The sequence below is a fragment of the Pipistrellus hanaki genome (assembly GCF_964339955.1).
Source record: "Pipistrellus hanaki genome assembly, chromosome: 18".
NCBI lineage: Eukaryota > Metazoa > Chordata > Mammalia > Chiroptera > Vespertilionidae > Pipistrellus > Pipistrellus hanaki.
In genome coordinates this window covers 32,773,318-32,800,674 of record NC_140520.1, presented here as the reverse complement: position 1 = coordinate 32,800,674, position 27,357 = coordinate 32,773,318, and the positions used below count along the sequence as shown (strand labels likewise).

Here is a 27,357-nt window from a genome sequence, read left to right as displayed (position 1 = left end):
CAGGCCTTGCTGAGAATCAATCAACTCCTAACACACAATCATTTTAAAGCTCCCCCAGGGACTGTGTCGCCAGAGAAGGTGGCCCTTGCAAAATAACCTTTTAAAGGCACAACTGCTGGCACCAGAGCACAAGCCCACAGGCTCCTCGCTATCTTGATGCTCGCATACCACCTCCATGGATGGCAAATGTCACCTCCGCTGGCCCACCGCTGTGAACACAGCACGTGTCTCTCCACCTTGTTCTTCGCTCCGCCTCAGATTTCTCCAGCTTGCTCTCTCCCACCTCTTTAATCTACTACCAGTGGATTTCATGTGACCGTACTTAGGTGTGTGTTTTTTTTTAAATTCTAAATGCATAAAAAAGAATTGCAAAACTGCCCTGACTGGTGTGGCTCAATTGGTTGGGCATCATACCACGCACCCAATGGTTGCCGGTTCAATTCCCAGCCTGGGGTGCAAGTTATGGGCTTGATCTTCATCATTGATCTCTCTCTCTCTCTCTCTTTCTCTCTCTCTCTCTCTCTCTCACTCTTTCTCTCTGAAATAAATAAAATGTAATAATAATAATAATAATAATAATAATGAATATAAAAAGAAAAGGACAAAACGTAGGATTCCATTCATATATGGAATATAAAACAAAAAAGTAAGAAATGAACTAACAAAACAAACAAAGCACTCACAGACACAGACAACAGAATGTCACCCACAGAGAGAAGGGGAGTGGGGAGGGCGAAATGGGTGAAGCGGAGGGAGACTATGGCCACGGAGGGCGACGATGCTTTCGGTGGTGAGCACAGAACAGAGCACCCTGGTCCACAGGACAATGCCGTACACCTGAAATGTATGTTTTCACCCATGTCACCTCCGTAAAAAATAACATTTAAAAAAATCAAAAAGAAAAGGAATTGCTTCCAGCTTCCTCAGCCTTCCTGAGGTGAGAACTCCCTGACCAATCCTAGGCCCCGGCTGAGGGGACCCTGAAGGAGCTTCTTCACAGACAACCTTCCCACCAGCACACCCACATCAGACAGAGAACCCCGACATTTCCCACAGAACACCTAGGAAACCCCGGTCCCTCGGAGGCACGGGGGGCCCCACGGGGCGGAAGCCCTCTGGGAGGAGGACGTGAGGACACGGTGCGGGAGGGATGGGACACAGCGGCCTCTCCAGCCTAGGCCTCTCCGTCTGCCCTCCCTTCCTGCAAACACGGGCTGAACCTGCAGCCCCGCTTCCCCAGCTGTGCCCCGTGGAAACCAGTTCTCCGGGATTCCTCTGGGGGCCGGGAGACACCCTGGAGGAGACCAGCCCTTTAGGCAGAATCCAGAAGTAGGTCACAGCTGCTCCCATCCAGCTGAGCGCCCAAGCCAGGACAGAGCACGCTCAGCCTGGACAGCTCCCTCCTGGGAGAGGAGAGGGAAGCGGCAGCGCAGGCCCCGCCTGCTTTGGCTCAGTGGACAGGGCATCGGCCTGCGGACCGAAGGGTCCCAGGTTCAGTTCCAGTCAAGGGCACATGCCGGGCTGTGTGCTCCATCCCCAGTATTGGGCATGCAAGAGGCAACAGGTCAATGACTCTTTCTCATTATTGATGTTTGTTTATTTGTTTGTTTTTCTCTCTCTCCCCTCCCTCCCTCCCTTACCCTCTCTGAAATCAATAAAAATATATTTTTTTAAAAATAAAAGAAGGCCCTGACCGATTTGGCTCAATGGATAGAGCGTTGGCCTTCGGACTCGGGGGGTCCCAGGTTTGATTCCGGTCAAGGGCATGAACCTTGGCTGCGTGCACATCCCCACTGGGAGGTGTGCAGGAGGCAGCTGATCGATGTTTCTCTCTCATCAATGTTAACTCTAGCCGAAACCGGTTTGGCTCAGTGGTAGAGCGTCGGTCTGCGGACTGGAAGGTCCCAGGTTCGATTCCGGTCAAGGGCATGTATCTGGGTTGCGGGCACGTCCCCAGTAGGGGGTGTGCAGGAGGCAGCTGGTCGATGTTTCTTTCTCATAGACGTTTCTAGCTCTCTATCTCTCTCCCTTCCTCTCTGTGAAAAATCAATAAAATATATTTTTTTAAAAATGTTAACTCTATTTCTGTCCCTTCTTCTCTGTAAAAATCAATAAAATATATTAAAAATAAAATAAAAGAGGAGGGGGTGGGGGGTAAGAAAAAAAATAAAAATTAAAAATAAAAGAAGAGGCAGCAGCCCAGATCCACCTCACACTCAGGTTCAGTCCTGACACCCCATGTCCTCATGTGCTGTCTAACCCATCAGACTCTGCAAAGAGCATGGAGGCACTTTAAACACGCCCCCCCGCCCCCCACCCTCCCCCCCCCCCCCCCCCCCCGCAAGCAGGCAGGATGTACCTCAGGGTGACTCCGAAGGCATGAGAGCTCTGGCCCCGGGGTTCACTCAGAGCATCAAGCTGGTACACCAAGGCTGCGGGTGCGATCCCCGATTCCAATGAATGCATCAATAAGTGGAACAACAAATGGAACTCCTCTCTTTCTCTCCCCCTTCTCTCTCTAAAAATCAATAGTGTGGGGGGGAAAGGCACTGGACTAACCAGAATGCACCACATGACGCCAGTGAGTGAGACCCTCCTCCAGCACATCCCCGCTGCGGATCAGTGCTCTGATTTGTAGGGAGTATCGCCAGTTCATTCAATTACAACAATCCTATGGCTGTTTTCTGGTGGCACCTATCTCAGACATCAGGACGGCTGTCTCTCTTCTCCATGACATGACAGGGTCCTCCTGCCTTTCAGAGATGCCGGAGAGTGAAGGCCACAACTTTGCCCTGGGATCACACTGGAAAAGGGCTCAGACAGTGGATACTCAGAAATAATAATCCCGTACCCTGCCCTACACTCTCTCAGCAAGCATACACTGGGCACCGGTGAGCCCAAGTCCCAGGACCTGAAGGACTCGGGAAATGAGTCCCCAGAACAATCCTACACACAGAGCAGAGCATTGGGGCCAGCAGCTCGGTGTGATGGTGGTGTCCATGGGGGGCCTGGCGGAGGGGGGGCGGGGGGGCGACTGCCTTTCAGCCCAGGCTGGGGGTCAGGGAGCTGGGGCACGCTGTGTGGGAGGTGAGCTGCTGGCAGAGGGCAGCCACCTGCGTGGCTTGCAGGAGAAGTGAAAGGAAGTTGAGCAAAAAAAGCCAGCCGGCCAGCCAGCCATGTGAACCTCCAAGAAGCTGAAGACCTGCTCCCACACCATGCCCAGGGCAAGCTCCTTCCCTCCCGCTGGACAAGGAAGCTCTGCCCACTATCCCTCCGCCACTGGTCCCTAAGCCAGCTATCGAGACATGGGGTCTGATAACAGAGAATATCTTCAATCTGCGCTAACTCCCCAAATCAAGAAAAGCCCCCCGACAGGGACCCAAAGCCCTGGTCATGAGACAAACATGCACACAATTGCCCTCCCCCCCCCCTCCTCCAGCTCCCTCTCTCCCTCATCAGCTGCCTGAGGACAGGAAGCTAGCCTAGAGACCACCGGGGCTCCATGCTAGTGTCCCTAGCAACAAAGTCTGAAAACAGTAGATGGAAAGCGGCACCCAGAAGAGAGAGGAAATAGCCCTTCAGCTCCAGGGCAGCTCTGGCCCTTCCCTGCCCACATTCCAGCCACCGAGGGCAGGCCAGGCGGGCGGAGAGCACCAGGGAGGAGGCCCCAGACAGAGAGCCCGGGAGGCCCTTGCCCAAGGCCCTTCGTAAGGCAGGGCCGAGTGCAGAGGCCCTGGGGTACCCACAGAGCAGGAAGGGAAAGAAAAGCGATGCATCATTCAGCCGAGGAAAAACCCATACCAGCAAAACACCCCCAACACTGACACTAACTCACACAGGGGTGTCAGAGGGGCCTCGGCGTTAGTCCCTCCCTTGGGCATCTGCATGTGAAGGGGAGGGTGTCAGGGGGCAGTGCCCATTCTGCAGGGGTAAGAGGCATTTCTGAGGCGCTGGGAGGGGTGATTCCTGAGGACAGGCTGGTAGATCCGGTACACGCTATGCCTCTCCATGGCCTCCTCCCCACGTCTCAGCCCCTAAAGCCCAGGAATCTCTGGTCCCTCCCCAGAACACAAGTCTCTTCCCCCACCAATTGCTGCCCATCGGGCAGCTTGTCCTTCTAAAAGTCACTGGCCCTAGCCCCAGCAGGTTTAGCTCAGTGGATAGAGCAGCGGCCTGTGGACGGAAGGGTCCCAGGTTTGATTCTGGTCAAGGGCACATGCAGGGTTGCAGGCTTGATCCCCAGTGTGGGGCATACAGGAGGCAGCCCATCAATGATTCTCTCTCATCATTGATGCTTCTACCTCTCTGAAACCAATAAAAATATATTTTAAAAGTAAGTAAATAAAAGTCACTGGCCTCTCCACTCCAGGCAGCCACCAGGCCTTTCTCCATAGCCATGCAGTTGCACTCCGCTCTTCCTGGTGGCCGGCATAAGGATGTCCTGCTCAGGGCAGCCAAGGACACTGAGCCCACGGGGAGACCAGGGACTCGGTTTTACCAAGGTCAAAGGAGAAACCCCACCGGGGAAGCGAGGCCTCACAGCGACCCCCCAGATGGCCTCTTAGTGTCCAGAATCCCCAAACTGCAGGGGAGGGAATTACCGAGATGGAGGACTGGGGAGGGGGCAGCAGGCAGTGGTCCTGATGCAGGTCCAGTGCTACCAGCCCAGCTCGTCAGCATGTTCGTTCATGCTGGCACCAACTGGCGTAGACTCCCGTGCCCTTTTCCCCAGGCCTCCTGACTCAGAGCCTCAGGAAAGCCAGCGGGGCAGCGGGAGGTACCTTCCTCGCCCTCCTGCTTTCTCTCTCCTGTCTCCACCACAGCTCAAGATCCTCAGAAGCCTTCCCTGGCTGACCCTTTCACACTCCCCTTCCTTCTCTTCCTCCCCGCGTCTCCTTCACACCCTGATGCTGTGCGTGTGACATGGCTGACTAACATGCAGGCCTGGTGTCTGAGCCCCAGAATAACCTTCCTGCCTGAAATGGCACACAAACCGTATTTGCATTGCTTTGCATGCAGGGGTCAAGGAGATGTCTTTTCTAAGAAGGAAGTGATCTAGGGGGTGGGGGAAGAGAGCCAGGATCCTGTCAGCTGGTCTTACTGTTGCTCTGTACATGCCTATAGATACCTTTCTCTCCTCTTCTGTGCCCCACCTGGCGCAGGCATGTCCCCAGGGAGACAGAGGTCCCCCTAAGAGAGAGCCCCAAGTCTATACCCGGCAAAGTAGGCATTCAGCAGAAAGGTGAACCAGCTGCCCACCTGGCACAGTGTCGCACACTCACACTCCAGCAGCCCCATCTTCATGTGACCCTCACTCATGTGACCCTCACTCATGTGACCCTCACTCAGGGTGTACCAGGGTGGCAACAGTCAAGGGCCATTCTCAACAGGTATTATAGCCTACGCGCTGGGCAGCTGGCCATGCAGCCAAGGTGTGACCGCTCCCGTAGGCATATGTGGGAGCTGACCACCCACAGGCACCTTGCCGAAATGCCATGGCCAGTAACACAATCACCATTACAATCAGTCCAATTAGTCCCTCCAGCGCTTGTCCGCTATCAGTGGTGAAAGGGAAAGAGGACCGGGAGGCAGGGGGAGGGGGGAGGGGCGGGAGGCTCAGTGAGTATGAACATCACGGAACTGAAGGGAGGAAACAGACCTATTGTTTGCCTCTGTGATGCCGTGCCAAGTACTGTCGTGTTGAATCCTCACAACAATCCTTAAGTGTGGGTATTATTAGCCTTACTTTATGAACGAGAAAACTGGAAAACAGGAAAGGGACTGAGTAAATGGTTCAGGGTCACACAATGAGCAGATGATAAAATCAAGAGTTCAACTGCTATTTGCTGGAGATCATGATTCAGTGTTTTTTCCATCTTGCCAAAAAAAAAAAAAAACACCCAGGGGTATTAGTATCACAATTTATCAAATGTTCAAGCTGATATCAAAGATCATCCTGGTACAGCCCCACGTTCTCCCCCCACACCACAAAACGCGTCTTCACCCGCCCCAGCCACTCCGAAAACAAGCAAATAAATAAACCAGGGGAGGGGGAATCCCAGTCCAGTTTGCAGATCAGAGAACAAGGACCAGAGGGGGGAGATCACTGAGTTACACAGCTGCTCAGGGGCAGCAGTGGGACTAGACGCGGGTCTCAGACTCTCACTCCAGTGCTCTTTCCACACTGAGCCACGACCAGTCTGTCATACCCATTCGCAAAAGCCTCCAGAGAGCGCGACCCCCCAACCTTCCTGGACAACACCAGCCAGGGCTAGCCAATCTATTATAATAAAAGCGTAATATGCTGATTAGACCGGACAGCCAGGGTCCCAGGTGCCTGCCGGCAGCTGGAGGGAGACACATGGGACCCTGGCTTCCCTTGCAGCCCCAACTCATGCATTCACTTGCGTTCTTTATTTTATTATTATTTTTTAAATTCTCACTAAGAATATGTTGTGTGTGTGTGTGTGTTTTTAAATTAATTTAGAGAGAGGAAGAAAGAAACACTGATCAGTTCCTTCCAGTACATATGGCACACACACACCCCGCCCCCTCCACCAGGCATTGAACTCACAACCTGGGTATGTGTACAGGATAATGCTCCAAGCAACTGAGCCACACCAGCCAGGGCATTCACTTGCACTTTTTAGAGCACAGCGTGGTCACCTCAGGGTCAGGGACCACACTGAATTCAAGTCTGTATCCCTAGGGTGTAGCACAAACCAGCTACTGAAGGATGATAAAAGAAGTGTAACCACCACCATTTACTGAACCCTTGCCATGTATCGGGCACTGTACCAGGCAGTTCATTAATGAGCTTGTTTTATTCATAGACAGCCTTGTTTCCTCCTCGTACTATGCTATTATTTCCCCCCTCTTCTGTATGAGAAAATGGAAGCACAGATAAATTAAATAACTTTCTCAAGGTCAAACAACTGGTTTGTGGGAAAACCAGAATTTGAACCCAATAAATCTGACCCTAGAGCCATCCTCTTAACCATATGCTGAATTTATACACCTGTCAATTGAATGAATGGATGAATGAATGAATGAATGAATGAGAGAATGAAAGAGCAGAGGTACTGAACATTTTTTTCGTGGGTTTTTTTTTTTTTTTTTTTTCCAACACAGTATTTGTTTAATCCTCACAACAAACCTGTCAAGTTAGTTTTTTTTGTTTTGGTCTCATTTATCCTCACCTGACGATTTGCTTAGAGGGAGGAAGGGAGGGAGGGAAGGAGGGAGGAAGAGAGGGAGGGAGGGAGGGAGGGGAAGACATCAATTGGTTGCACCCTGCATATGCCCCAATCAGGGATCGAATCCCTAACCCAGGTATGTGCCCTGACCAGAAATCAAACCAGCAATCAGTTAACTGAGCTGCTGCTTAAGATGTTTTTGTTGGACCAACAATAAACCACCAGTTAATGAAAGCAGCCTGTTATCACTAATGTCCTTCTTAGACTTTCGTGAGTTCAGTCAGAGTCTATGCTCACGTAATTTCCTGACCTGCCAGTAGAGAATCATTGTCAGTAAAATACACAAGACTGGCTTACTTTATTCCTAGTGCATTAAGTTCTTCCGGGACCTAAACTCCGAGAAGACAGGGATTTTGTCTGTCTTCTTCGCTCCTGCACGCTTAGGAGAGCACCTGGAATATCAGGAACATTCAGTGCACAACCTGTGAGTGAAAAACTAATAAATAAAGCAGCTCCGGTCAGATTAACCTACTTTCAACTCACCTCTTTCACCACTCACTCCAACCACACCCCAATTCCTACTCATTGTTCACTAACATTTAATTTCTTCCAGGAAGTCTCATCAACCCAAATTGCCCACACTCCCCCACCACAGCCATTTATTTGTCCCCCCACTCAACAGTAACTTCTGGAACCTACCCATCCTTGGCATTGAAAGTACTTGAAGTCCTTATGAACTCATGAAAAAATGAATTATTTTTTTTATATACTTTTTTTTTTTTCTGATTTCAGAGAGAAAGGGAGAGGAAGCGAGAGATAGGAAGAATATCAATAATGAAAGGTAATCATTGATTGACTGCCTCCAGTACACCCCCCACCACCACCACTCAGAACTGAGCCCGCAACCCAGGCATGTGTCCTTGATGGGAATTGAACCTGGGACCCTTCAGTCCGCAGGCCGACTCTCTATCCACTGGACCAAACGGACCAGCGCTAAATGAGTTGTTTTTAAACATTATCTCGCAGACGCGCATCCCTTTGTGATCACAGCTTCTCCCACAGGTGACCTGAAGAACTCTCTGCTGTCATCTGGTTCTCGGGGAAGCCCCAGCTCATTCAGAACGTGGGCCTCGTTGTTGTTTTTTCTCTCAGGTCCCTGCAGTGCAGCACAGGGGGAGTCCTGGCCTCGTTTCAAACTCCAGCTTTTCCTTCATTAGCTGTACAATCTTAGGCACGTTTCTTAATTTCTTTTATTTTTTATTGTTTTGCTAATCCTCACCGGAGGATATTTTTTCCATTGCTTTTCGGAGAGAGTGAAAGGGAAGACGAGAGGAAGGGAGAGAGGGAGGCGGGGAGAGTAGTTCCTTTTCCCCTTCCTTATTGCAATCATCTGCAACAGCACAGTCAAAATTGCCCTTCAAGAATTGCCAACCCCCCTGGAACCACTCTATCTTTCAAATTTCCTTGTATCTATCTTTCCTCTTAATTAAAAATAATAATAATAATAATAAAATCTGGCCTGGCTGGTGTGGCTCAGTCTTGAGTGTAGACCTGTGAGCCAGGAGGTCATGATTCAATTCCTGATATGCAGGAGACAGCCAATTGATGATTCTCTCTCATCATTGATGTTTCTCTCTCTCTCTCTCTCTCTCCTACTCTCTTCCTCTCTGAAATCAATAAAATAAAATTTAAAAATCTTAAAATCTACCTTCTTAAAGTCAAGAGTGAAAATATGACATCCCTGGTTATCAAGTTTTTGTGGGTTTTTTTTTTTGAGAAAATATAGTTGCCTTTCCCCAGGTTCCCCTAATATCCAATCTGCAAACAACCTCCCCTTTCTTGGTCAGAAGGGTGCGCCTATCCTTCGGAAGACACAGCAGCACGCGGGTCAGAAATGTGACCGATGCTCTGCTTTCAGGAGAGCAGGGCTCTCCCCAGGTCTCAGCAGTTGGCTCCATCGCTACTCTAATCTCGGTTCAGGGTTAGTGTTTGACCCGAGACAGGAAGAGCACACATCTCTTCCTTCTCACTGGCAGGGTAAACTTAGTATTTCCTCAAAATAGAAACTCCTTGGTTCTCCACTCTTCTGCAACCTTATGCCAAGAGCACCAACAAGACTTCGAAAGAGAAAAAGACTTGGCTGGAACGTTTGCCTCCACATAAGCTTATTCCTCGTGGGCATGGACAGCCAGGCGTGTGCAGGGTGCCCTCATCCCTGGCACCTCCTCCACCGTGAAAGAGGAGCTAACATCAAACCCTAACCTCTAGATCAGGGTTTTTCAACCGCTGTTCCGCGGCACACTAGTGTGCCGCGAGATGTTGCCTGGTGTGCCGTAGGTGCAGACAAGACAAGAATTTTATAATTTTTCACTATTTTGTTTACTTAATATTTCATAATAAAGTAATTATAAAATACTTTCTTTGTGTTTATTTGATTCCTATTCAAGAGAATTACTTTATATATAGTCAATATAGGCACAGAGTTAAATTTTTTAACATTTTCTAATGGTGGTATGCCTCGTGATTTTTTTCATGAAACAAGTGTGCCTTTGCCCAAAAAAGGTTGAAAAACACTGCTCTAGATTTCTAGCCTCTAACCCTCAGGGCCAGCTACCTAGAAGAAGACACAAATATACACTGAGTGGCCAGATTATGATGATCTCTGAATGCATAATAATCTGGCCACTCAGTGTATATCCTATATAATAAAAGGCTAATATGCAAATTGTCCCCTCGACCAGGAGTTCGACCAGCAGGCAGGCCGGCCAACTGCCATGCCCGCTCCCCATGGCCAGGCTGGCTGGACTCCACCCATGCATGAATTCATGCACCGGGTCTCTAATACACACACACACACACACACACACACACACACACACACTCTGAGTGGCCAGATTATTATGCGTTCAGAGATCATAATAATCTGGCCACTCAGTGTAATAGGAAGAACCCTTAAGAAGAAACACCACCCAGGAGGTTAGTCTCACAGTGACTAAGGCTGGCTAAGGGTTGAGAAAGGTCTAGAAAGCAGGGAGTTGAACAATGTTTTCAAGGGACGGGGCAGGAGTAATAGAGTGAAGGAGGAAGGACGCGAGTTTCTAAAGAGGTAAGTGAGCTGTGGCTTCTCTTTGAAGTCCTATGGGAGCCTCTGCCAGGTAAGACCTTGTCCAGGAAGTTCTCAAAAAGAGGAAGGAGTGAAAGGTTAATGAGTCCTTCAGCCATGAGCGCTCTATTCTGCCTCAGGGCTATTGAAACCCCTCTCCTCTTCTCCATACCTTGAGGGTTTCTACCCCAAAGCAGACATGCATTCTGGGTCCTCATCTCTAACCAGCAAGGAGATGTGGGGGGAGTGAATTCCATCAGCAAAGTTGGGAGAGAACAGAATCTGCCAACAACGAAACCACCGATGGGGTCTAGCAACCGTGTGACTTCTCATGAAAATGATGTCCCAGGTCCTTTCCGGTTGTAACTCTGCGTGATCATTGGAAATGGAAGAACAGGCTTTCATTTTAGAACACAGATGTGAAATAAAGCAGGTACAGAAACACCAAAACACAAGATTTGCCTCAATTATCCCAGGGCCTGAAGGGCCCAAGCCTCTTACTACAGTTGCCCAGAAGAGAGCAAACTTGCTTGATTTGATTATCCCCAGACTTGTCCTTACGCTGAAGCCAAAGATATGACTGAGAAAGCAGAGAAAGGCCTTTAGGACTGGAGCCCAAGGAATTCACACACATGTGCCTCAACCCTCAAATAACTGGGAACTAAGGAGATGCCATGCTGGACTGGGGTGGGCTTCTTAAAGAAGAAGCTTGTTGTCAAAATACTTTCAGCCCAGCCAGCGTGGCTCAGTGGCTGAGCATCTGCCTATGAATGGGGTGGTGATGGTTTGGTTTCCAGCTTGATCCCCAACGTGGGGCGTACAGGAGGCCCATGATTCTCTCTCATTATTGATATTTCTGTCTTTCTCTCCCTTTCCCTTCCTCTCTGAAATCAATAAAAATATTAAAAAATATAAATAAAGTATTTCAGTCTGGTGACATTGCATGGGGATTCACAGCATTCAAGTTAAGGGGCCCAATATGAATGAATTCTGCAATTCTACTGGCCCTTCCTGCTCTCCCAAGCCTCAGTGTCCACCCAGAGTACCATGAACATTAGGAGCACAGGGTGAGACTGCCTGCTTCAAAACCCTCCGTCAGTTACTGGCTGGCTGACATCAGTGATCCCTATTATTATATTATCTGCCAGCTCAGCACTACCCTGCCTGTAGACAGCAGCCAGCCTTTGAGAGGTGTAGGTCTCTCTCCAATTTCCTCCAAATATCATGAAGCAGCCTTTCTTTCTCTCCCAGTTTCCATCCTGCTAACCCTATTTAAAGAGAAATACCGAAAGCACAGTTACCTCAGTAAGCTCTTCCGCTTAGCCAGAAAGAAAAGGTTCCAGAACATTCTCCTCCAACGCCTCCCCCAACTCCACCCCACCAGTTCTTCCTCCTTTGTTACCAAGGCTAAACTCAGGATGAATAAATGACATTTGCATGGTATCGTGCAGTTTTCAGAGTGCTTTTGCATACATGAATATATTCCGTTCCTAGCAAGCAGTACATTTCATCCTTAAAATAACCCTGTGAGCCAAGGGCAGTATTTCCCCCCATTTTACAGATATACAAACTGAGGCATAGACAGGTTCACAAGTTTTCCATGCTCATACAGGTAGGAAGTAAGTGGCACCAGGACTCAAAGCCAGGCCTCCTGACAGGGAACCCACATTAGCACGTCCAAGTTCACATTCTGGGAGCCAGAGGAGCCTAAAGCTTATGGCCAGTTACGAACCCCCACAGGGAACAGGGATCCCTCATTTTTCTCCCTCCTGGTCTGAACAGAGCTGTCCAGACTGAAGGACCATAGACACGAGACACCTGCAAACCACCAGAACCATGGAGTGGGAACCAAAGGCACACAGGCTAGGGCACCCCTAGGTCATGGCAAAGACCATGGTCAGTCCAGGCCACGGCCTCCTCAAAGGAGCAACAGAGAAAAAAGTCTGAGCCTTCCTCACCCCAGCACACCCTGCAGGCCTCCCTCACCCGAAGTTCCCAGGAAGCGGGAAACGGACAAGCTCCCTCTGGCTGGAGCTGGAGCTCGATCAGAAGCCGGCACACACATACACACACACACACACACACACACACCCATGCACACTCAGCAGGAAACCCAGAGCCAGGGAAATAAAACCTGGGCTCACCCAGACCGAAGGAGCAGCAGCCACCACCTCAGCTGCTGGCTGCCAGGCGGAGCTATAAAATGTGCCTCGACTTAATTTTTCCATGGACACCATCCCAGAGGGGACTGCCAGGCTCTGGAGGAGCTGCAATCCTGAAGTCTCAGAACCACTCGGTTCTGGGACCCACAGCTGGAGTGGGGGAGGGAGGTGTATGTGGGGGGTCGGAGTTGCCACACACCCCTCCCCCCTCCCCCATGTCTCTCCGATATCTTTCCAAGGTCCGGAGTGTGGCCATAGAGCGAGTCTTCATTCAGGGACTGGGATGGGGTTGGAATTCAGTGCAAATTGCTTACATCTGCTTGGCCATGCCCCAGTCAGGTAGTTTAGAGAGAGAGGAGGCGCCCTGTGGGCCCACTTTGGGGAGCAGGGGGAGCTGTGTGCTCAAGAATCTGGTGCCATGCCGGGACCCGCCAGCCCGGGGGACAAAACCCTCCAAAGGAACAGAGAAAAAAAACATCAGGGCAGCCGGAGACAATGGATTCCACCCCAAGCTGGTTGGACAGGGACAGGGCCGGGGAAGCCACAAAGAGACCCCACATGGGTGTGGAGATGCCAGCAGGAGAGGAGGTTGGCGTGAAGGAGCCAGAGCGATGGCAGAGACACACCATCACACACACCACACAGCCCTCAGCCAAGGAGGAGGGTGTGTGCACGCACTCCGCTCTTCCACGCAGGACCCTGGACCCTGCCAAGCCCCAGAGCTCCCCGCCCCACCCCACCCCACCCCAGCCCAGCTGGGCAGCCTCCCCGGGGGCTTCCCGCCGCTGCACGGCTGGCTCCCCAGCATCAAAGCCCCGCTGCTGGGAGCTGAGAATGATTGACAGGTCCAGGCCAGGAGAGGGCCCGGAACTGGGGCCTGGGGGACCCTCTCCCTCTCCCAGGATTTCTCCTTTGGCTGCAGGATCCTTATAAGGGAGAAGCCAAGTCCACCCTGCGTCTGGCTTTTTTAAAAAAGGGACATATTCCCCAGGCTAGAGGATGACTTTTCACCCACTGCCCGCGAAAGCGCCACCCCTTACCCTCCCCACCCCCCACTCCAGGGCAGCTTTGCTTTTATTTCTCATCTTAAACAAACACACCGTTGGCCGGTTCAGATCGCCCCGCAGCTGGGCGCTGGGAGAGTGTTTCCCAGGGACCCGGTGGGGAAGGCCCGGGAGGGAGCTCCGGGCGCCCCGAACGGGCGGAGCGGGGTGGGTCGGCGACCTGCTCGGGCTGCCAGCTGGAGCGGTCGCCCTCCCGCACCCCGGCTCAGCCCACGCGGCACCCTCGGCTCCTGCCATTGTGGCGCCTCCCTCGGCTGCAGCCCTGGACCTCCGCTCCCTCCACGCCGGGCACCGGCAGCCCCTGGGCGGGCGTGCGTCCTACCTGTGCTCCCCGCGGGCGCTCCTCGCCCCGCAGCGCCGGCCCCGCAGCTCCGGCCCCGCTCCGGCCGCGCACAGGCTCCGCGCCCCGGCACTCGGAGGCGAGAGGGGCGCCCGGACCGGCTCCGGGGAAAGAGGGTCCTCGGCCCCGAGCGTGCGCAGCCCGCGGTCAGGCCGCCCCGCCGGGGACAATGGCGGGGGCGGCGGGCGCGAGCACAGAGGCCATCTCCCGGGGGCCCGGCGCACTGCACGGCGAGCGAGCGGCCAGCGGCCCGGCGGACAGGGCAGCACCGCGCCGGCCCCCGGCCCGGCCCCGGCTCGCCGAATCCCAGCGGCTGGCGGGGCGGGCCCGCAGCTCCGACTGCCCTCCTCCCCGCCTCTCCTCCCCTCCCCTTTTCTCCCTTCCCTCCCCTTCTCTCTCCACCCCTCCCCTCTCCTCCCCACCCTCCCCTCCCCTCCACCTTACCTTCTCCACCTCTACTCCCCTCCCAGCCCCCTCTACCTCTCCCCCTCGCCTCCCCCTCTCCCCTTCCCCTTCTTCCCTCCTCTCCTCTCCCCTCCCTCCAGCCAGTGCGCTTGCCGGAGGGAGGAACGCGCAGGGGGCGAGTTTTGCTTGGAAAACCCTAGAAGAGCCAAGAATTCCACTCCCCACCCGGGTGAGGGCTTCTGCAGATGGCCGTTCCTCTTCCCTTTGCACTGTCAGTGAATGCCGGGCATTCTGCTGGAAATGACAGAGTGTGGGGGTCCCTTGCCAGTTTGAGGGATTCCCCCAATCCTTAGCAGAGCGATGCCTGAGAGAACCCCTACTTGAGGGCTGAAGGCCAGACAGGGGCCTGGGGGAGCCGTGTCGGTCACACTCAGCCTCCTTGTTTTTTCTGGGAGCCCAAGGGGGTCCTGGGACCTGAGCCTCAGAGTATGGCCTTCAACAACCGGAGGAGCGAGGGGAGGGCAGATGGCGGGTCCTCCAGCCCAACTGTGGGGGCTGGGGGGGGGGGGACCCTCTTTCATGCAGTATGTTATATTCAACAGTTTGACTCTTAAGCACCTTTCTTTTGAGCGGTGGTCTCAAGAAATTTCCAAAGGCTGCGCCCACAAGACACCAGGAAATGACCAGCTCCTCATTTGCATTTGGTTTGCATAATAACTATGAACTGTGACCTCGACATACATGTTTTCTCAAACCCTGAATCTTTGCACACACACACACACACACACACACACACACACCCGCCCAGGACTCTCCTTTCTTGCCAGACTATGAAGATCAGCACCTGGTTCTCAGCTCCCCCCTCTGCAATCCCCTCCAGGCATCCGGGTCTAAAGACTCCTGACCTCCTTCAGATGCCCGCCACTCCCCAGCCAGGGTCCCCGGGAAACACCTGCCAACCTTCCTGTCCCTGGTCTCAAGGAAATATTTGCTAAAGTGCCCCCATTGGTCTGTTTGGAATTCACCAGCGTAGGAAAAAAAAAAAAAAAAAAAAAAAGGTAGATGTCAGAGAGGCCTTTTAAAAATGTCCTCGCCGAAACCGGTTTGGCTCAGTGGATAGAGTTTTGGCCTGTGGACTGAAAGGTCCGGTCAAGGGCATGTACCTTGGTTGCTGGCACATCCCCAGTAGGGGGCGTGCAAGAGGCAGCTGATCGATGTTTCTAACTATCCCTCTCTCTTCCTCTCTGTAAAAAAAATCAATAAAATACATTTAAATATATATATATAAACATAAAAATAAAAATGTCCTCATTATTATGAAACTGCAGCAAACTCAACCCAATCCTTAGGTTCATAGAGTACGAGAACTAAACGACTCCAGAGCTCAGTAAGAGAATAAGTGTTGGAAAGGGAGTTGAATGCCCAAAGGAAGTCCCACAGAGGGGAGAAAGCAATTAAAACGTGAGCTCACCATTCGGAGGATTTATTGGGAACCGCTTTGTTCTCGTGTAAGACGAAATCTGGGCAAATGTGCTTGAGTGAACCCAGGGGAGGGGCAGAAGTTCCCCTGGAGCCTGCTTCTAGCTCGAAACAACCTGCACACACAGAGGCACCGTGACTCCGGGTGACTGGCTCTGGGCCTCCACAGGAGTGCAGGCTGGGAGCTCAGCAAGGGGCCGTGACAATGTTCCAAGTGCAAGATCAAAGCTGTGCCGGGAGTGTGAGAGCCAGGCTGAAAAAGGAGAGGGCAGATACAACAGATAGTCAGGAAGTCAAATCAGTAAGAGTTGATAATGTAGTGGATGCAGGGAATCAGGGAGGGGAGGGAATTTAGTACCACTCCCCTCTTGACCCCTTAGGAATTGGTGGCAGGTGATGCCATTCACTAAGCGAGGGACTGTAGTAAATCAGAGGCCAGGTGTTGGGGGAGCCATCGTGAGTTTAGTTTTGGACATGTGGGGTTTGTGGCATCCACAGATTGTTTAGGTGAGGGTGTCTGGTAGACAGTGGGTTTATGAAACTAAACTCTAAGTAGAAGTGTGGACAGGGGATATCAGTTTTGGACTCTTCACATTATGGGTGGTCAGCAAAGTTATGGACATGGGTGAGGTCACCCAGGTGGGCATATAGAGGAAGGAAGAGGCCTGCAAAAGAAGTCAAGAAAGCTAAGAACTATATGACTTGGCTCATGTCTATAAATATAAAAAGCCTAAGGGATCATTCGACCGGTAGCTATGATGCACACTGACCATCAGGGGGCAGATGCTCCAACCCATAGGTTAGCTTGCTGCTGGGGTCCGGCTAATTGGGACTGGGTGAGATAGGCCAGACATGCCCTGGAGCCCTCCTGCGGTCCCTCCCAGGTTTCAGTCTGATCCCGCAGGTCAGGCCGAGGGACCCCACTGGTGCACAAATCCGTGCACTGGGCCTCTAGTATGGTATATAAAACTGAAACTTGTGAACACAAACAGCATCGTGGTGATTGCCAGAGGGAAGGGGGTGGAGAGTAAAAGGGGGTCCTAATATATGGTAACAGGAGATGAATTGACTCTGGGTGGTGGGCCCTCAGGGCAATAGACAGATCTTGCAACATAGAAACCCACAGCTGAGACCTATATGTTCATGTTGGCCAATGTTACCCAATCAATTTAATGAACACATATTTTTATTTTTATTTTTATTTTTTTGAAGGTTTCAAATGTACTTTATTTCTCCAATCATGCCATATTTTAATGGGCACACATTTCTTTCACTTGGCATCAATTATGAGTTGGTTTTGAAATAATTCATTATCACACCAACTGGGATGATTACTAATCTCTCCATTCCTTTGGGGTGACTCTGCCAACAGGGGACAGGTTCCGTTCTATTCCAATTTGTGTTGCTGTATAGGTCCATGTAGCAACACAAAAAGTGGCTCCACTAGCTAAAATAGCATTGCCATCTTTGTCATGGAAATCAGGTGTCCTCTTCTGGTGAATCTGCCCTGACATTGTTTGCTGAATGCTTCGAACTGGGAGACGGCTTAGCGCGTTTTTGGCCAACGGAAACACCGTGAAGCTGAAGACTACACTGCAGCAACTGCAGCTGCCGGTTGTTGGAACTTGGAGTCAAGAACCCTTGCCAATAAACACATATTTAAAAAATAATAATAATAAACCAAGGATAATCACCGAAGTTGACAGAAAAACAGAGACCACAGAATGTCAGAAAGGAGGGGGGGGAGAAGGTCTCAGGAAAGAGATTGGAACAGAAGTGCAGCAGGAACGGTCAGGAGGACAGGCTGAAAATGGCCCTTTGGATTGGCAAGAAAATCACCAGTACCAGCCAGTGGTGGTGGGAGAACAGTCATGGTCAAACCAGGCTCCAGGGGATTAAGGAGCAAGAGACACACGAATATAGGCCACTCTTCCCAGAAACTGGGCAATCCATGGGAAGGAGAAGGGTAAAGCAGTGGAGGGGGGAATGCAGAATCAAAGGGAAGATTTTTGTTGTTTGTTGTTGTTATTTTCCAGAGGGGGAAGGGCTTACACATGCTCCTAGGCAACAAAGGGGGAAACAAAGGAGATGGAGAGAGGATTAATGAAAATGCCCCGGAGGAGATGGGATCTCGGCACGGGAGGGCGCGTGGCCTGGGCTGTCTTTGGGAGGAAGAATGCACAAGTCAGGGCTTTTGTGGTGGGCCTAGAGGTTAGAAGTTGAGAGAAGTGGTTGCCACCTGACAGCAGCTAAGTCATCTCCTGGGAGAGAAGGGGTCAAGATGGGACTGAGGCTTAAGGAGAGTGGTTAAGGTTAAAGTAGCCACTGAAAGGAAGGAATGGTAGCTTGTCATAGCAGTGGTTCTCAACCTTCCTAAGGCCGTGACCCTTTAATACAGCTCCTCGTGTGGTGGTGACCCCCAACCATAACATTATTTTCATTGCTACTTTTGTCATAACTGTAATTTTGCTACTGTTAATGAATTATAATGTAAATATCTGTGTCTTTCGGTGGTCTGTGGGTCTCGACAGGTTGAGAACTGCTAGCAGGGTCACTTAAGACCATTAGGAAAACACAGATATTTATATTACGATTCATAACAGTAGCAAAATTACAGTTATGAAGTAGCAAAGAAAATAATTTCATGGGTGTGGGTCAACCCCACAACATGAGGAGCTGTATTAGAGGGTCTCGGCATTAGGAAGGTTGAGAACCACTGTGTTAGAGAAATGGAATTGTGGGCAGAGCTGAGGAGATGGCTGGGGTCAGATACTCTAGCATGTAGTGGTTTCAATATGGATGCTTTTATCATTTTCTTCTGCAGATCTGGGAAGCCAAAAAGTGTGGAATGTTAAATCAGGGCTGGGGGTTGCAGAGCAGGCACAGTGGTAGGATAAAGGCGGGAAAGAGAGCTCCTGACAGAAGAGAAGGTGCCCCAGGAGGGACACGACGCTGAGGAAAAGCTGTTCAGCTCGAAGGGGGAGTTAGAAGCCCCGGGGCCACCACAAGTGTTGCTCCCGCCAACCTTTTCTCCGACACCCCAGCCAGAGCTATGTTCATAAAGCAAACACCTGCTTCCTTGCTGAACACCTGTTGGCATATTAGCTCCATAATGAAAGGGAATTTTGCCCTAATTGGTTTGGCTCAATGGATAGACGGTCCCAGGTTTGATTCTGGTCAAGAGCATGTACCTTGGTTGCGGGCACATTCCCAGTGGGAGGTGTGCAGGAGGCAGCTGATCGATGTTTCTGACTCTCTATCCCTCTCCCTTCCTCTCTGTAAAAAATCAATAAAATATATCTAAAAAAAGGGGGGGGTTTACTTTGGTTTTTAAACTTCTGTATTCCTGGAGCCTTGCACCGGGCCTGGCACATAGCACGTGCTCAATAAACTGTGTCCGAGGGGAGGCTTCATAGAGCTCTTAGCTGAAATGCAAACCTCTTTTTTTTTTTTTTTTTTTTTTTTTTAATATATTTTATTGATTTTTTACAGAGAGGAAGGGAGAGGGATAGAGAGCTAGAAACGTCGATGAGAGAGAAACATCGACCAGCTGCCTCTTGCACACCCCCTACCGGGGATGTGCCCGCAATCAAGGTACATGCCCTTACCGGAATCGAACCCCGGGACCTTTCAGTCCGCAGACCCACGCTCTACCACTGAGCCAAACCGGTTTCAGCTGAAATGCAAACCTCTTAAGAAAGGCAACAAGGCCTCTCACAATCTGCCCCTTGCTTCTCACTCTGGACTCAGAGGACGGGGACTTCTTGTTTGTCCTTTTATCCTCAGAACAGCACCTGCCATGTAGTAGGCATTCAGCAAATGTGGGTGAGTAAATAGCTCTCTCCTGCATCCCAATGCAAACTTCATGCTTGGTCCTGCTGATCTCCCTGCAGGTCTCCTCTCACCAAGGGGCTTCCCACAGACTTTTCCCACAGCCTGGAAAGGGCCTCCCACCCCCAATCGCCACCTCCGTCACCCTGCCCTGCTGTGTTTCTACACAGGCAGAATAATGGCCTCCCAAAGGAGGAAATGTCTGAAATGCCTGCCTCCCACTCCCTGGAACCCTGAATGTTATCTCAGGGAGCGGAGAAAGGGTTGTGCAGATGTGATTAAGATAAGGACCTTCAGATGGGGAGATTGTCCAGGATTACCCGGGTGAGCCCCATCTAATCACATGGGCCCTGAAAAGCAGAATACTACGGTAGTACCTCTGCCAGTTGAGGTCAAAGGGAGCTCTGATGCCCTGGCTGGGTGGCTCAGCTGGTTGGAGCATCTTCAAAGGGTGCACCAAAGGGTTGTGGGTTTGGTTATCTCTCAGGGCACATACCTAGGTTGTGGGTTCGATCCCCAGTCAGAATGTGTGCAGGAAGCAACTGGTTGACGTTTCTCTCTTTTTCTCTCTCTCCTCTCCCTATTTTTAAAAAAATCAATCAATAAAAACATATCCTCCAGTGAGGATTAAAAAAAAAGAGGGGACGCCCTAGCCAGTTTGGCTGAGTGGATAGAGTGTTGGCCTGCAGATTGAAAGGTCCTGGTTTGGTTCCAGTCAAAGGCTTGTACTTGGGTTGCAGGCTCCTCCCTGACTTGGGCCTTGGTGGTGGGGGCATACAGGAGGCAACCAATCGATGTTTCTCTCTGTCTTTCCCTCTCCCACTCTTTCTAAAAATCAATGGTAAAATATCCTCAGGTGAGAATAAAAAAAAAAAGGTGTGGGGGGATGTGATGATGGAAGAATAGTAAGAGAGATGCAGCATTACTGGCTTTAAAGTTGGAGAATTGAGGTCCTGAGCCAAGGAAAGTAGCTGTTTCTATAAAGTGGAAAAAGACAAGGGGTTAGATTCTCCCCCACAGTCTTCAGAAAGGATCACAGTCTACTGGCTCTTGATTTTGGTCCTGTGGGGGCCATGTTGGGCTTCTGAAGCTGTAAGGTAAGTTGTGTTGTTTTAATTTTTCAGTAAAATTCACTAAATTTTCAGTCATTTGTTACAGCGGCAGCAGCGAACTAATACACCCTACAACTAGTTTTCCAGGAAGCTTCCCCGAGTGCCTTCTAAAGATGCCTACCCACACCCACTAGCTGCCTGGACTGTAACATTAATCACAGTGTCTTAATGGTTTGCATTTGTCCGAATTGAGGAGGGCGTGGAGGAGGAGGGTAACTAGACTATAAGCTCCTTCAGGACTAGGCTACCTCTGTTGGGTTTACCTTTTAATTGCCAGGTCTACTTCGTCGCCTGAGCCAAAGCTGGTGCTCAAGGACTCGGTGAACAAGTGAATGAATGAAGATTTAACATTCTACACCCGAGACTGACTGACCGGCTAGATAATGGGGCACTTGAGCATTTATGACTCCAGGGGTAATAACAAGCCGTAGGTTATTAGGGAGCAAGTGGTTAAAATGAGAGGGAGGGGAAGGTGATTGAATTCATTTACTGCTGCTATGTTCTCTCACAGCTCTGCTATGGGCTAGGGCTGTGGTCGGCAAGAGCCACACGTGGCACTTGGGCCCCTTGAGTGTGGCTCTTCCACTAAAAACCACGGCCTGGGTGATTCTATTTTGAAGAAGTGGCATTAGAAGAAGTTTAAGTTTAAAAAATTTGGCTCTCCAAAGAAATTTCAATCATTGTACCGTGGATATTTGGCTCTGTTGACTAATGAGTTTGCCGACCACTGTCCGAAGGCAAGGGAACAAAGGAAAAAGTAAACAATGGTACTACATCAAACTGTAAAGCTTCTGCACAGCAGAAGAAACCATTAACAAAATTAAAAGGGAACCCCCTACCGTGAGGTATCACCTGCCAGAATGGCTACCATCAATAAGTCAACAATGCTGGCTTCGGCAGCACACATGCTAAAAATTGGAACGATACAGAGAAGATTATCATGGCCCCTGTGCAAAGGATGACATGCAAATTCGTGAAGCGTTCCATAGTTTAAAAATAAATAATTTAAGTCAACAAATAACATGTGCTAATGCGGATGTGGAGAAAAGGTGGGAATGCAGACTGGTGCAGCCACTGTGGAAAAGAGTATGGAGTTTCCGCAGAACTTAAAAATGGAACAGCCATTTGACCTAGGGATCCCACTTCTGGGAATGTATCCCTAGAATCCCAAAATACCAATCAGAAAGGATGTATGTACCCCTATGTTCATAGCAGCACAATTTACAATAGCTAAGACCTGGAAACAGCCCAAGTGCCCGTCAGTAGGTGAGTGGATAAAGGAGGCTGTGGTACATTTGCACAATGGAATACTATGGGGCTGTAAAAAAGAAGGATCTCTTACCCTGTGCACCAGCATGGATGGACCTGGAGCTTAATATGCTAAGCGAAATAAACCAGTCAGAGAAAGACAAATATCACATGATCTCATTTATACTTGGAATATAATGAACAAAATAGGTCCAGAGGTATGGGTACATAGAAAGACTGACAGACAGATCTCAGAGGGGAGAAGGGAGGGAGGGCTGAAAGGGAGTAAACAAAGACATGTATGTGTGTATGTATAGGACATGAACACAGATAATGATGTGGTTTAGGCTTGGGGTGGGGCAGGGGCTGGGTGGAGGGTGGGGAGGGAGGTAAAAGGGGCACCTATAATGATGTTAACAATAGGAAGGAAGGAAGGGAGAGAAGGAAGGTGGGTGGGCCTCAAATATAGAATCTGTCAGCTTAGACTGACCTCTACTGGGAGAATTAAGTTCAACAGTCTATGTGAAGTGAGAAACTTGAGGGAAACACTTATGATTTCACTAGCGACCTGGTGCACGAAATTCATGCATGGGGCTGAGGGTGGGGGCTCCCTTAGCCCAGCCTGCACCCTCTCCAATCTGGACATCCCTCTTGCAATCCAGGACCGCTGACTCCTAACCCCCGCCTGCCTGCCTGATCACCTCTAACCTCTTCTGCCTAACGGCCTGATGCCCTTAACTGCTCCCCTGCTGACCTGATCGCCCCTAACTGCCTCTGCCTCACCCCCGCCACTGTGGCTTTGTCCAGAAGGACATCCGAAAGATGTCCAGTCTAATCAGCATATTACCATTTTATTAATATAGATGCTACATAAGGTACACAGGATAGCACTCCTGGTGTGGTTTGTAATAGCAGCATAGGAAAAGCTGATTCGGTTCATGTGACCCAGATAGGACTGCAACGTTAACAAACCAAACTTTCAAATTTAACTGTTGCCCATTCGATAAAATTATTCCCCAGCCAGCTGTCTCCAACCTCGCACCTTTTTCCTCCCTCCTTTCCAGGCAGATTGATTTATTCATCCGCCCCCCAAAACAGAACTTGCACGCCTCACTTTCCTTCCAGAATTACCATTTCCCCTCCCACTGTGCCTAGCTCACTGCTGTGGAAATGGTAGGTGCTCAATAAGTAACTTGATGGATTAATCTCATTCAGTCTATTTGATTTTAAGCAGCCATTTTATTATCTGTTCAGAATGGAATTAGGCAGGAAAAAAACATGAAGGCTCCTTTAACTATCTGCCTTTAAAAAGGTAATATACAGCTAAGACTAATATAATATTGTATGTTAACTGTGATTGAAAAACAAAAGACAATTTAAATTTTTACAAAGTTAGCCCTAACCGGTTTGACTCAGTGGATGGAGTGCCGGCCTGCAGACTCAAGGGTCCCAGGCATGTGCCTTGGTTGCAGGCACATCCCCAGTGGGAGGTGTGCAGGAGGTAGCTGATTGATGTTTCTCTCTCATCAATGTTTCTAACTCTCTATCCCTCTCCCATCCTCTCTAAAAAAAATCAATTTATTTTTTAGGTATAATGCATCTTACTCAGAAAAAGAGAGCAAAAAATTTTCCTTATCTAATACAGTGGGTGCTTACAAAATGTCTGAATGAGTCAAGGAATATCTGCCTGGCTCATTACAATGTCTTTTGTACACATCTCTGGTCATGTGTTTTCTTTGCTGAAAACTCAAGGACCTCCACCCTCCTTATATAACCCCTGCCTTTCCGTCCATTCTCATCTCCTGCCACTTTTGTACTTGAATTCTTATGACTGCATCTATTACTTTATAAAAATTGTTTGCTTAAATGTCTGCCTTCTTTCCTAGACTGTGACTAGGATCTGTGCTACTTACCTCTGACTCTAGAGCTAGCCTGGAGCCTAAGCAGTAATAGATGATCAAGAAGTGTTTGTTCAAGTAAATCATCCCTTTGCATTTTGAGTCTTTTGCTTCTACTCTTATCCACAGTGGGAAGAGTAACAGAGTGGTAAATTGTTAGATTTAGAAGGCTTCTTATAGATCACCTAATCAATTTCCCTTATTTTATAAATTCGGAAACCCAGGCCCATTCAGGATCACACAATCTGTAGGTCCTTATTCTAAAAGAATCAGACAATTGTAGGAAAGAAATTCCTCCCACTGAGGCTGAGCTATTTTGTTCATTGTGTTTGGAAGCCTCAAGTTCCCAGAAACAAAAATGAATTCCCTTATCAGTCTTTGGAATTTCACAATCTTGTGTTCCACACCCTATGCGTCAGAGCTGATAAGTCTGATTGTAGGAAAAACTGGGCTAATCTGGAAATTATTATTCTTAATACTGTATATTGCTTCTTCCACGGGTGCACACTTATACTGCTTTAGAAGGATTCAGGGTGTGAGTCTGACTTGAAAACTATAACTTGTCTGGAAAAGAGGGAAAGGCAAAAACTAATCAAACTCTGAATTAAAAGTCTAAAGCTCCCTTTCTCTCCATGTAAATCCAGAAGCACAATTCCTCTATTCCTGAATCAAATGTAACTTCGTTTGTGCTAAGGGATGCTTATCTAACAGCTACATCATCTAGCAAAGGGAAATGTATTTTTTTTAAAGGGAAAAATACTGTAATCTGGCTCAGCGGAATAAAATTAAGAGGTAAAAAAAAAAAAAAAAAAAAAAAAAGAGGTCCTATCGGGAAAGCGATGTTCAGCGTGGTTGCCCATTTTTCTATAATTTTTAGAGAATCCAGTGGATATTGACAATTTATCAAATATGAAAGAGCTTGAAGAACATATGCCTTAAAAGTAGAAAAATTTTTTAAAAATCTTCAAAAAGATCATTTAAAACGAATTAATACTTAAATTCAAAATTTTGGAAAAGCAATGCATTAGAACTATAGCAAGTAAAGAGATGAACAGTGTTTCCTCAGGAGCGCCCGGATAGCTCAGTCGGTAGAGCATCAGACTTTTAATCTGAGGGTCCAGGGTTCAAGTCCCTGTTCGGGCGTGTTGTTTTAATGCCAACGCTGAAGTGTATTTACATTTTAAGTTGAATTTACTTTGTTTTTCATTGATTTCAGACTACGATAAATGTTCTCAGGAGAAAAATGACTATGCGCAATTGCATAATTTCTTGGTGAGTGAGAAGGTTTTGCGCAGTAGTTTCGCAGCGAAAAGGAATTTGTTTTTTCAGATTACTAGTAATCGAGAAAGCTATAATAAAATCTAACAAAGACGTTCGTTAACGCAATGCGCCCGCTCAAAACAAGAGAAAAAGGGAGGAAAAAAAAAGCCAAAAACATAGCGCCCGAACAGGGACTTGAACCCTGGACCCTCAGATTAAAAGTCTGATGCTCTACCGACTGAGCTATCCGGGCTCTCACGTGAAACTGGAGCCGTAGCAAACCCTTACAAAAATTCAGCACTCTTGTGCAATCAAGTTCTTCCGCCTGCGTTTTGTGACACTTTGAAACCCGCGAAAGCTCGGGATTCGCGCGCCAAAGAAAAACACAAGACCTAAATAAATCATGTACCTTTCTCCAGCATTACCAGCTAATGCAGAATTGCGAGATAGTTATGTACACAATAACCGTGATCCGGTAAGGCAGGCTTCTTTGATTTGTGATCTCTCGAATAGGTCCAGGATTAAGAGAACGGCGAGGTATACTACTTTTGAAGTAAATTTGTTATAGTTAATTTGTATCGCAGATGGAATGAAGGAACAGCTAACAAAAACTCAGTGATGTCTGCTCTGTTATACGATTGATAGTAGGGTGGATATAAGTTCTGAAGCCTCCAAGATAAACAGAAAACAAACAAACAAACAAACAAACAAAAAAACAACACAATGAGCCGAGGAGAATACAAATACGCTGTTCTGAAGCTATTGGGTCGAACGGTGTAATATAAAGTGGGAGAAAGGACACTCATCGTGAGACTGTATTGTAAGTAATTTTACGCGAAGAAAACCTCGGGGTCAGAAGCCTTATTAAGCCTGGGAGACTGGAAAGGAGGCTGTTCTCGTCCTCAGCCACAATAACCTGAGCGCTGCCCTCTGCAAAACGGCTGACGTTGAGAATGACCCACCGAGGGGCTTAGAGTGGGTCAAGAAAGGGTTGTTGTATTTTGTGTGTGTGTGTGTGGCATTTTTAATTTTTTAAATTAATTTTTTTAATTATAAGAAAGGGTTTTTGTTAGCTGTTCCTTGATTCCATCTGTGATACAAATTAACTACAGCCACCATTCTGTATATAAGGCTTAACTTATTTGGGATGGAGGGAGATGTAGAGAATTTAGATTTTAGAAAGGGTTTAGAATTTAGATTTTAGATATCGGGTTAATTCTGGGCAAAAGGAATAACGTTACCCCTAGATCTATTCCATTCGTGTACATGAAAACAACAAGGACTACCATATTAAGTATTCTCTATAAGAATCACCTCACCAGAGCTAATCGTCTACCCGGAGGTAATGGTAGAATGGGATTCTGAGGCATCGAATTAATAATATTAGACCCCCCCCCTCAAAACCCTTTGATTCTTCCCTATTATTTATTGAATAACAAGTGGAACATTTTATAGCAGCATTCAAAATCCTCTCCAATCTGGTCCCAGCCTGCATTCCACACCAGTGTCATTTTAACAGAAACAGGACGCAAACTACAGGTGTCATTTAAAATTTCCTAGTAGCTACATAAAAAAAAAAACAAAAACACAGGTGAAATTAAATATATTTTATTCAACCCAACAAGCATATCCAAAATATCGTTTTGATGTGTAATCAACATAAAACATCATTAATAATGAGATATTTCGCATTATTTTTTTTTCCTACCAAGACTCTCAATCTGGTGTGTATTTTACACGTACTGCACGTCTCAATTTGGGCTACCACGTTTCAGGCCACACGTCGCTGGGTGGTTATTCTATGGGACAGTGTGATTCATCACTACGTCAATCTTCTGCACAATATCCAACACAATGTCTTTTTTTTCATTTTTTTATTAAATTATTATCTGTGTACATATTTTAACATTGCCCCCCCTCCCAACAAACACAATGTCTTTTAATTCCACCTCCCGAGGAACGGAGGGAGAGCATTTTTCTGATAAGCTGGAGGCTGCCTCGGAGGCTGCCCTTACGTTTTTCCGCTCCCAGGTTTCTGATCTCCAAGGACGCGTCTGCAAGTGTCACAAGATCTCGCGATTTTCCGAAACGTTCGCTCCGGAGACCTCAGGCCTCGCCACTCTGTCTCCGGAAGGAGGTCTACTCTATGGTTGGGAGCGAGAACTCGTCCTCTCTAGCTGTCCAGCCCTCCAGTGGACCATCTATGGTCTCGCCGGAAGCTCCTGCGGGAGGCGGCTGGGAAACCGGAAATTGCGCTCT

General features: G+C 48.8%; 2 protein-coding genes across 2 annotated transcripts in view; both read right to left on the bottom strand.

The window, feature by feature from the left end:
• PIK3C2B (phosphatidylinositol-4-phosphate 3-kinase catalytic subunit type 2 beta) overlaps nt 1-14,197 on the bottom strand; it is an 85,380-nt gene extending 71,183 nt beyond the window's left edge. Inside the window, exon 1 of the mRNA XM_084865793.1 lies at nt 13,848-14,197. The gene's annotated coding sequence lies outside the window, so the exon portion shown is untranslated. The remainder of the gene's footprint in view (nt 1-13,847) is intronic.
• A 2,836-nt stretch (nt 14,198-17,033) lies between these two features.
• LOC311613012 (cytochrome c oxidase subunit 7B, mitochondrial-like) lies at nt 17,034-17,622 on the bottom strand (the record flags this gene model as incomplete). The annotated part of the gene is made up of 2 exons (XM_084866500.1): nt 17,034-17,373; nt 17,595-17,622. The coding sequence occupies 2 exons, from the start codon at nt 17,620-17,622 to the stop codon at nt 17,084-17,086; spliced, it is 318 nt and encodes a 105-aa protein (XP_084722626.1). The 3' UTR covers nt 17,034-17,083.
• Between the last annotated feature and the right edge of the window lie 9,735 nt (nt 17,623-27,357).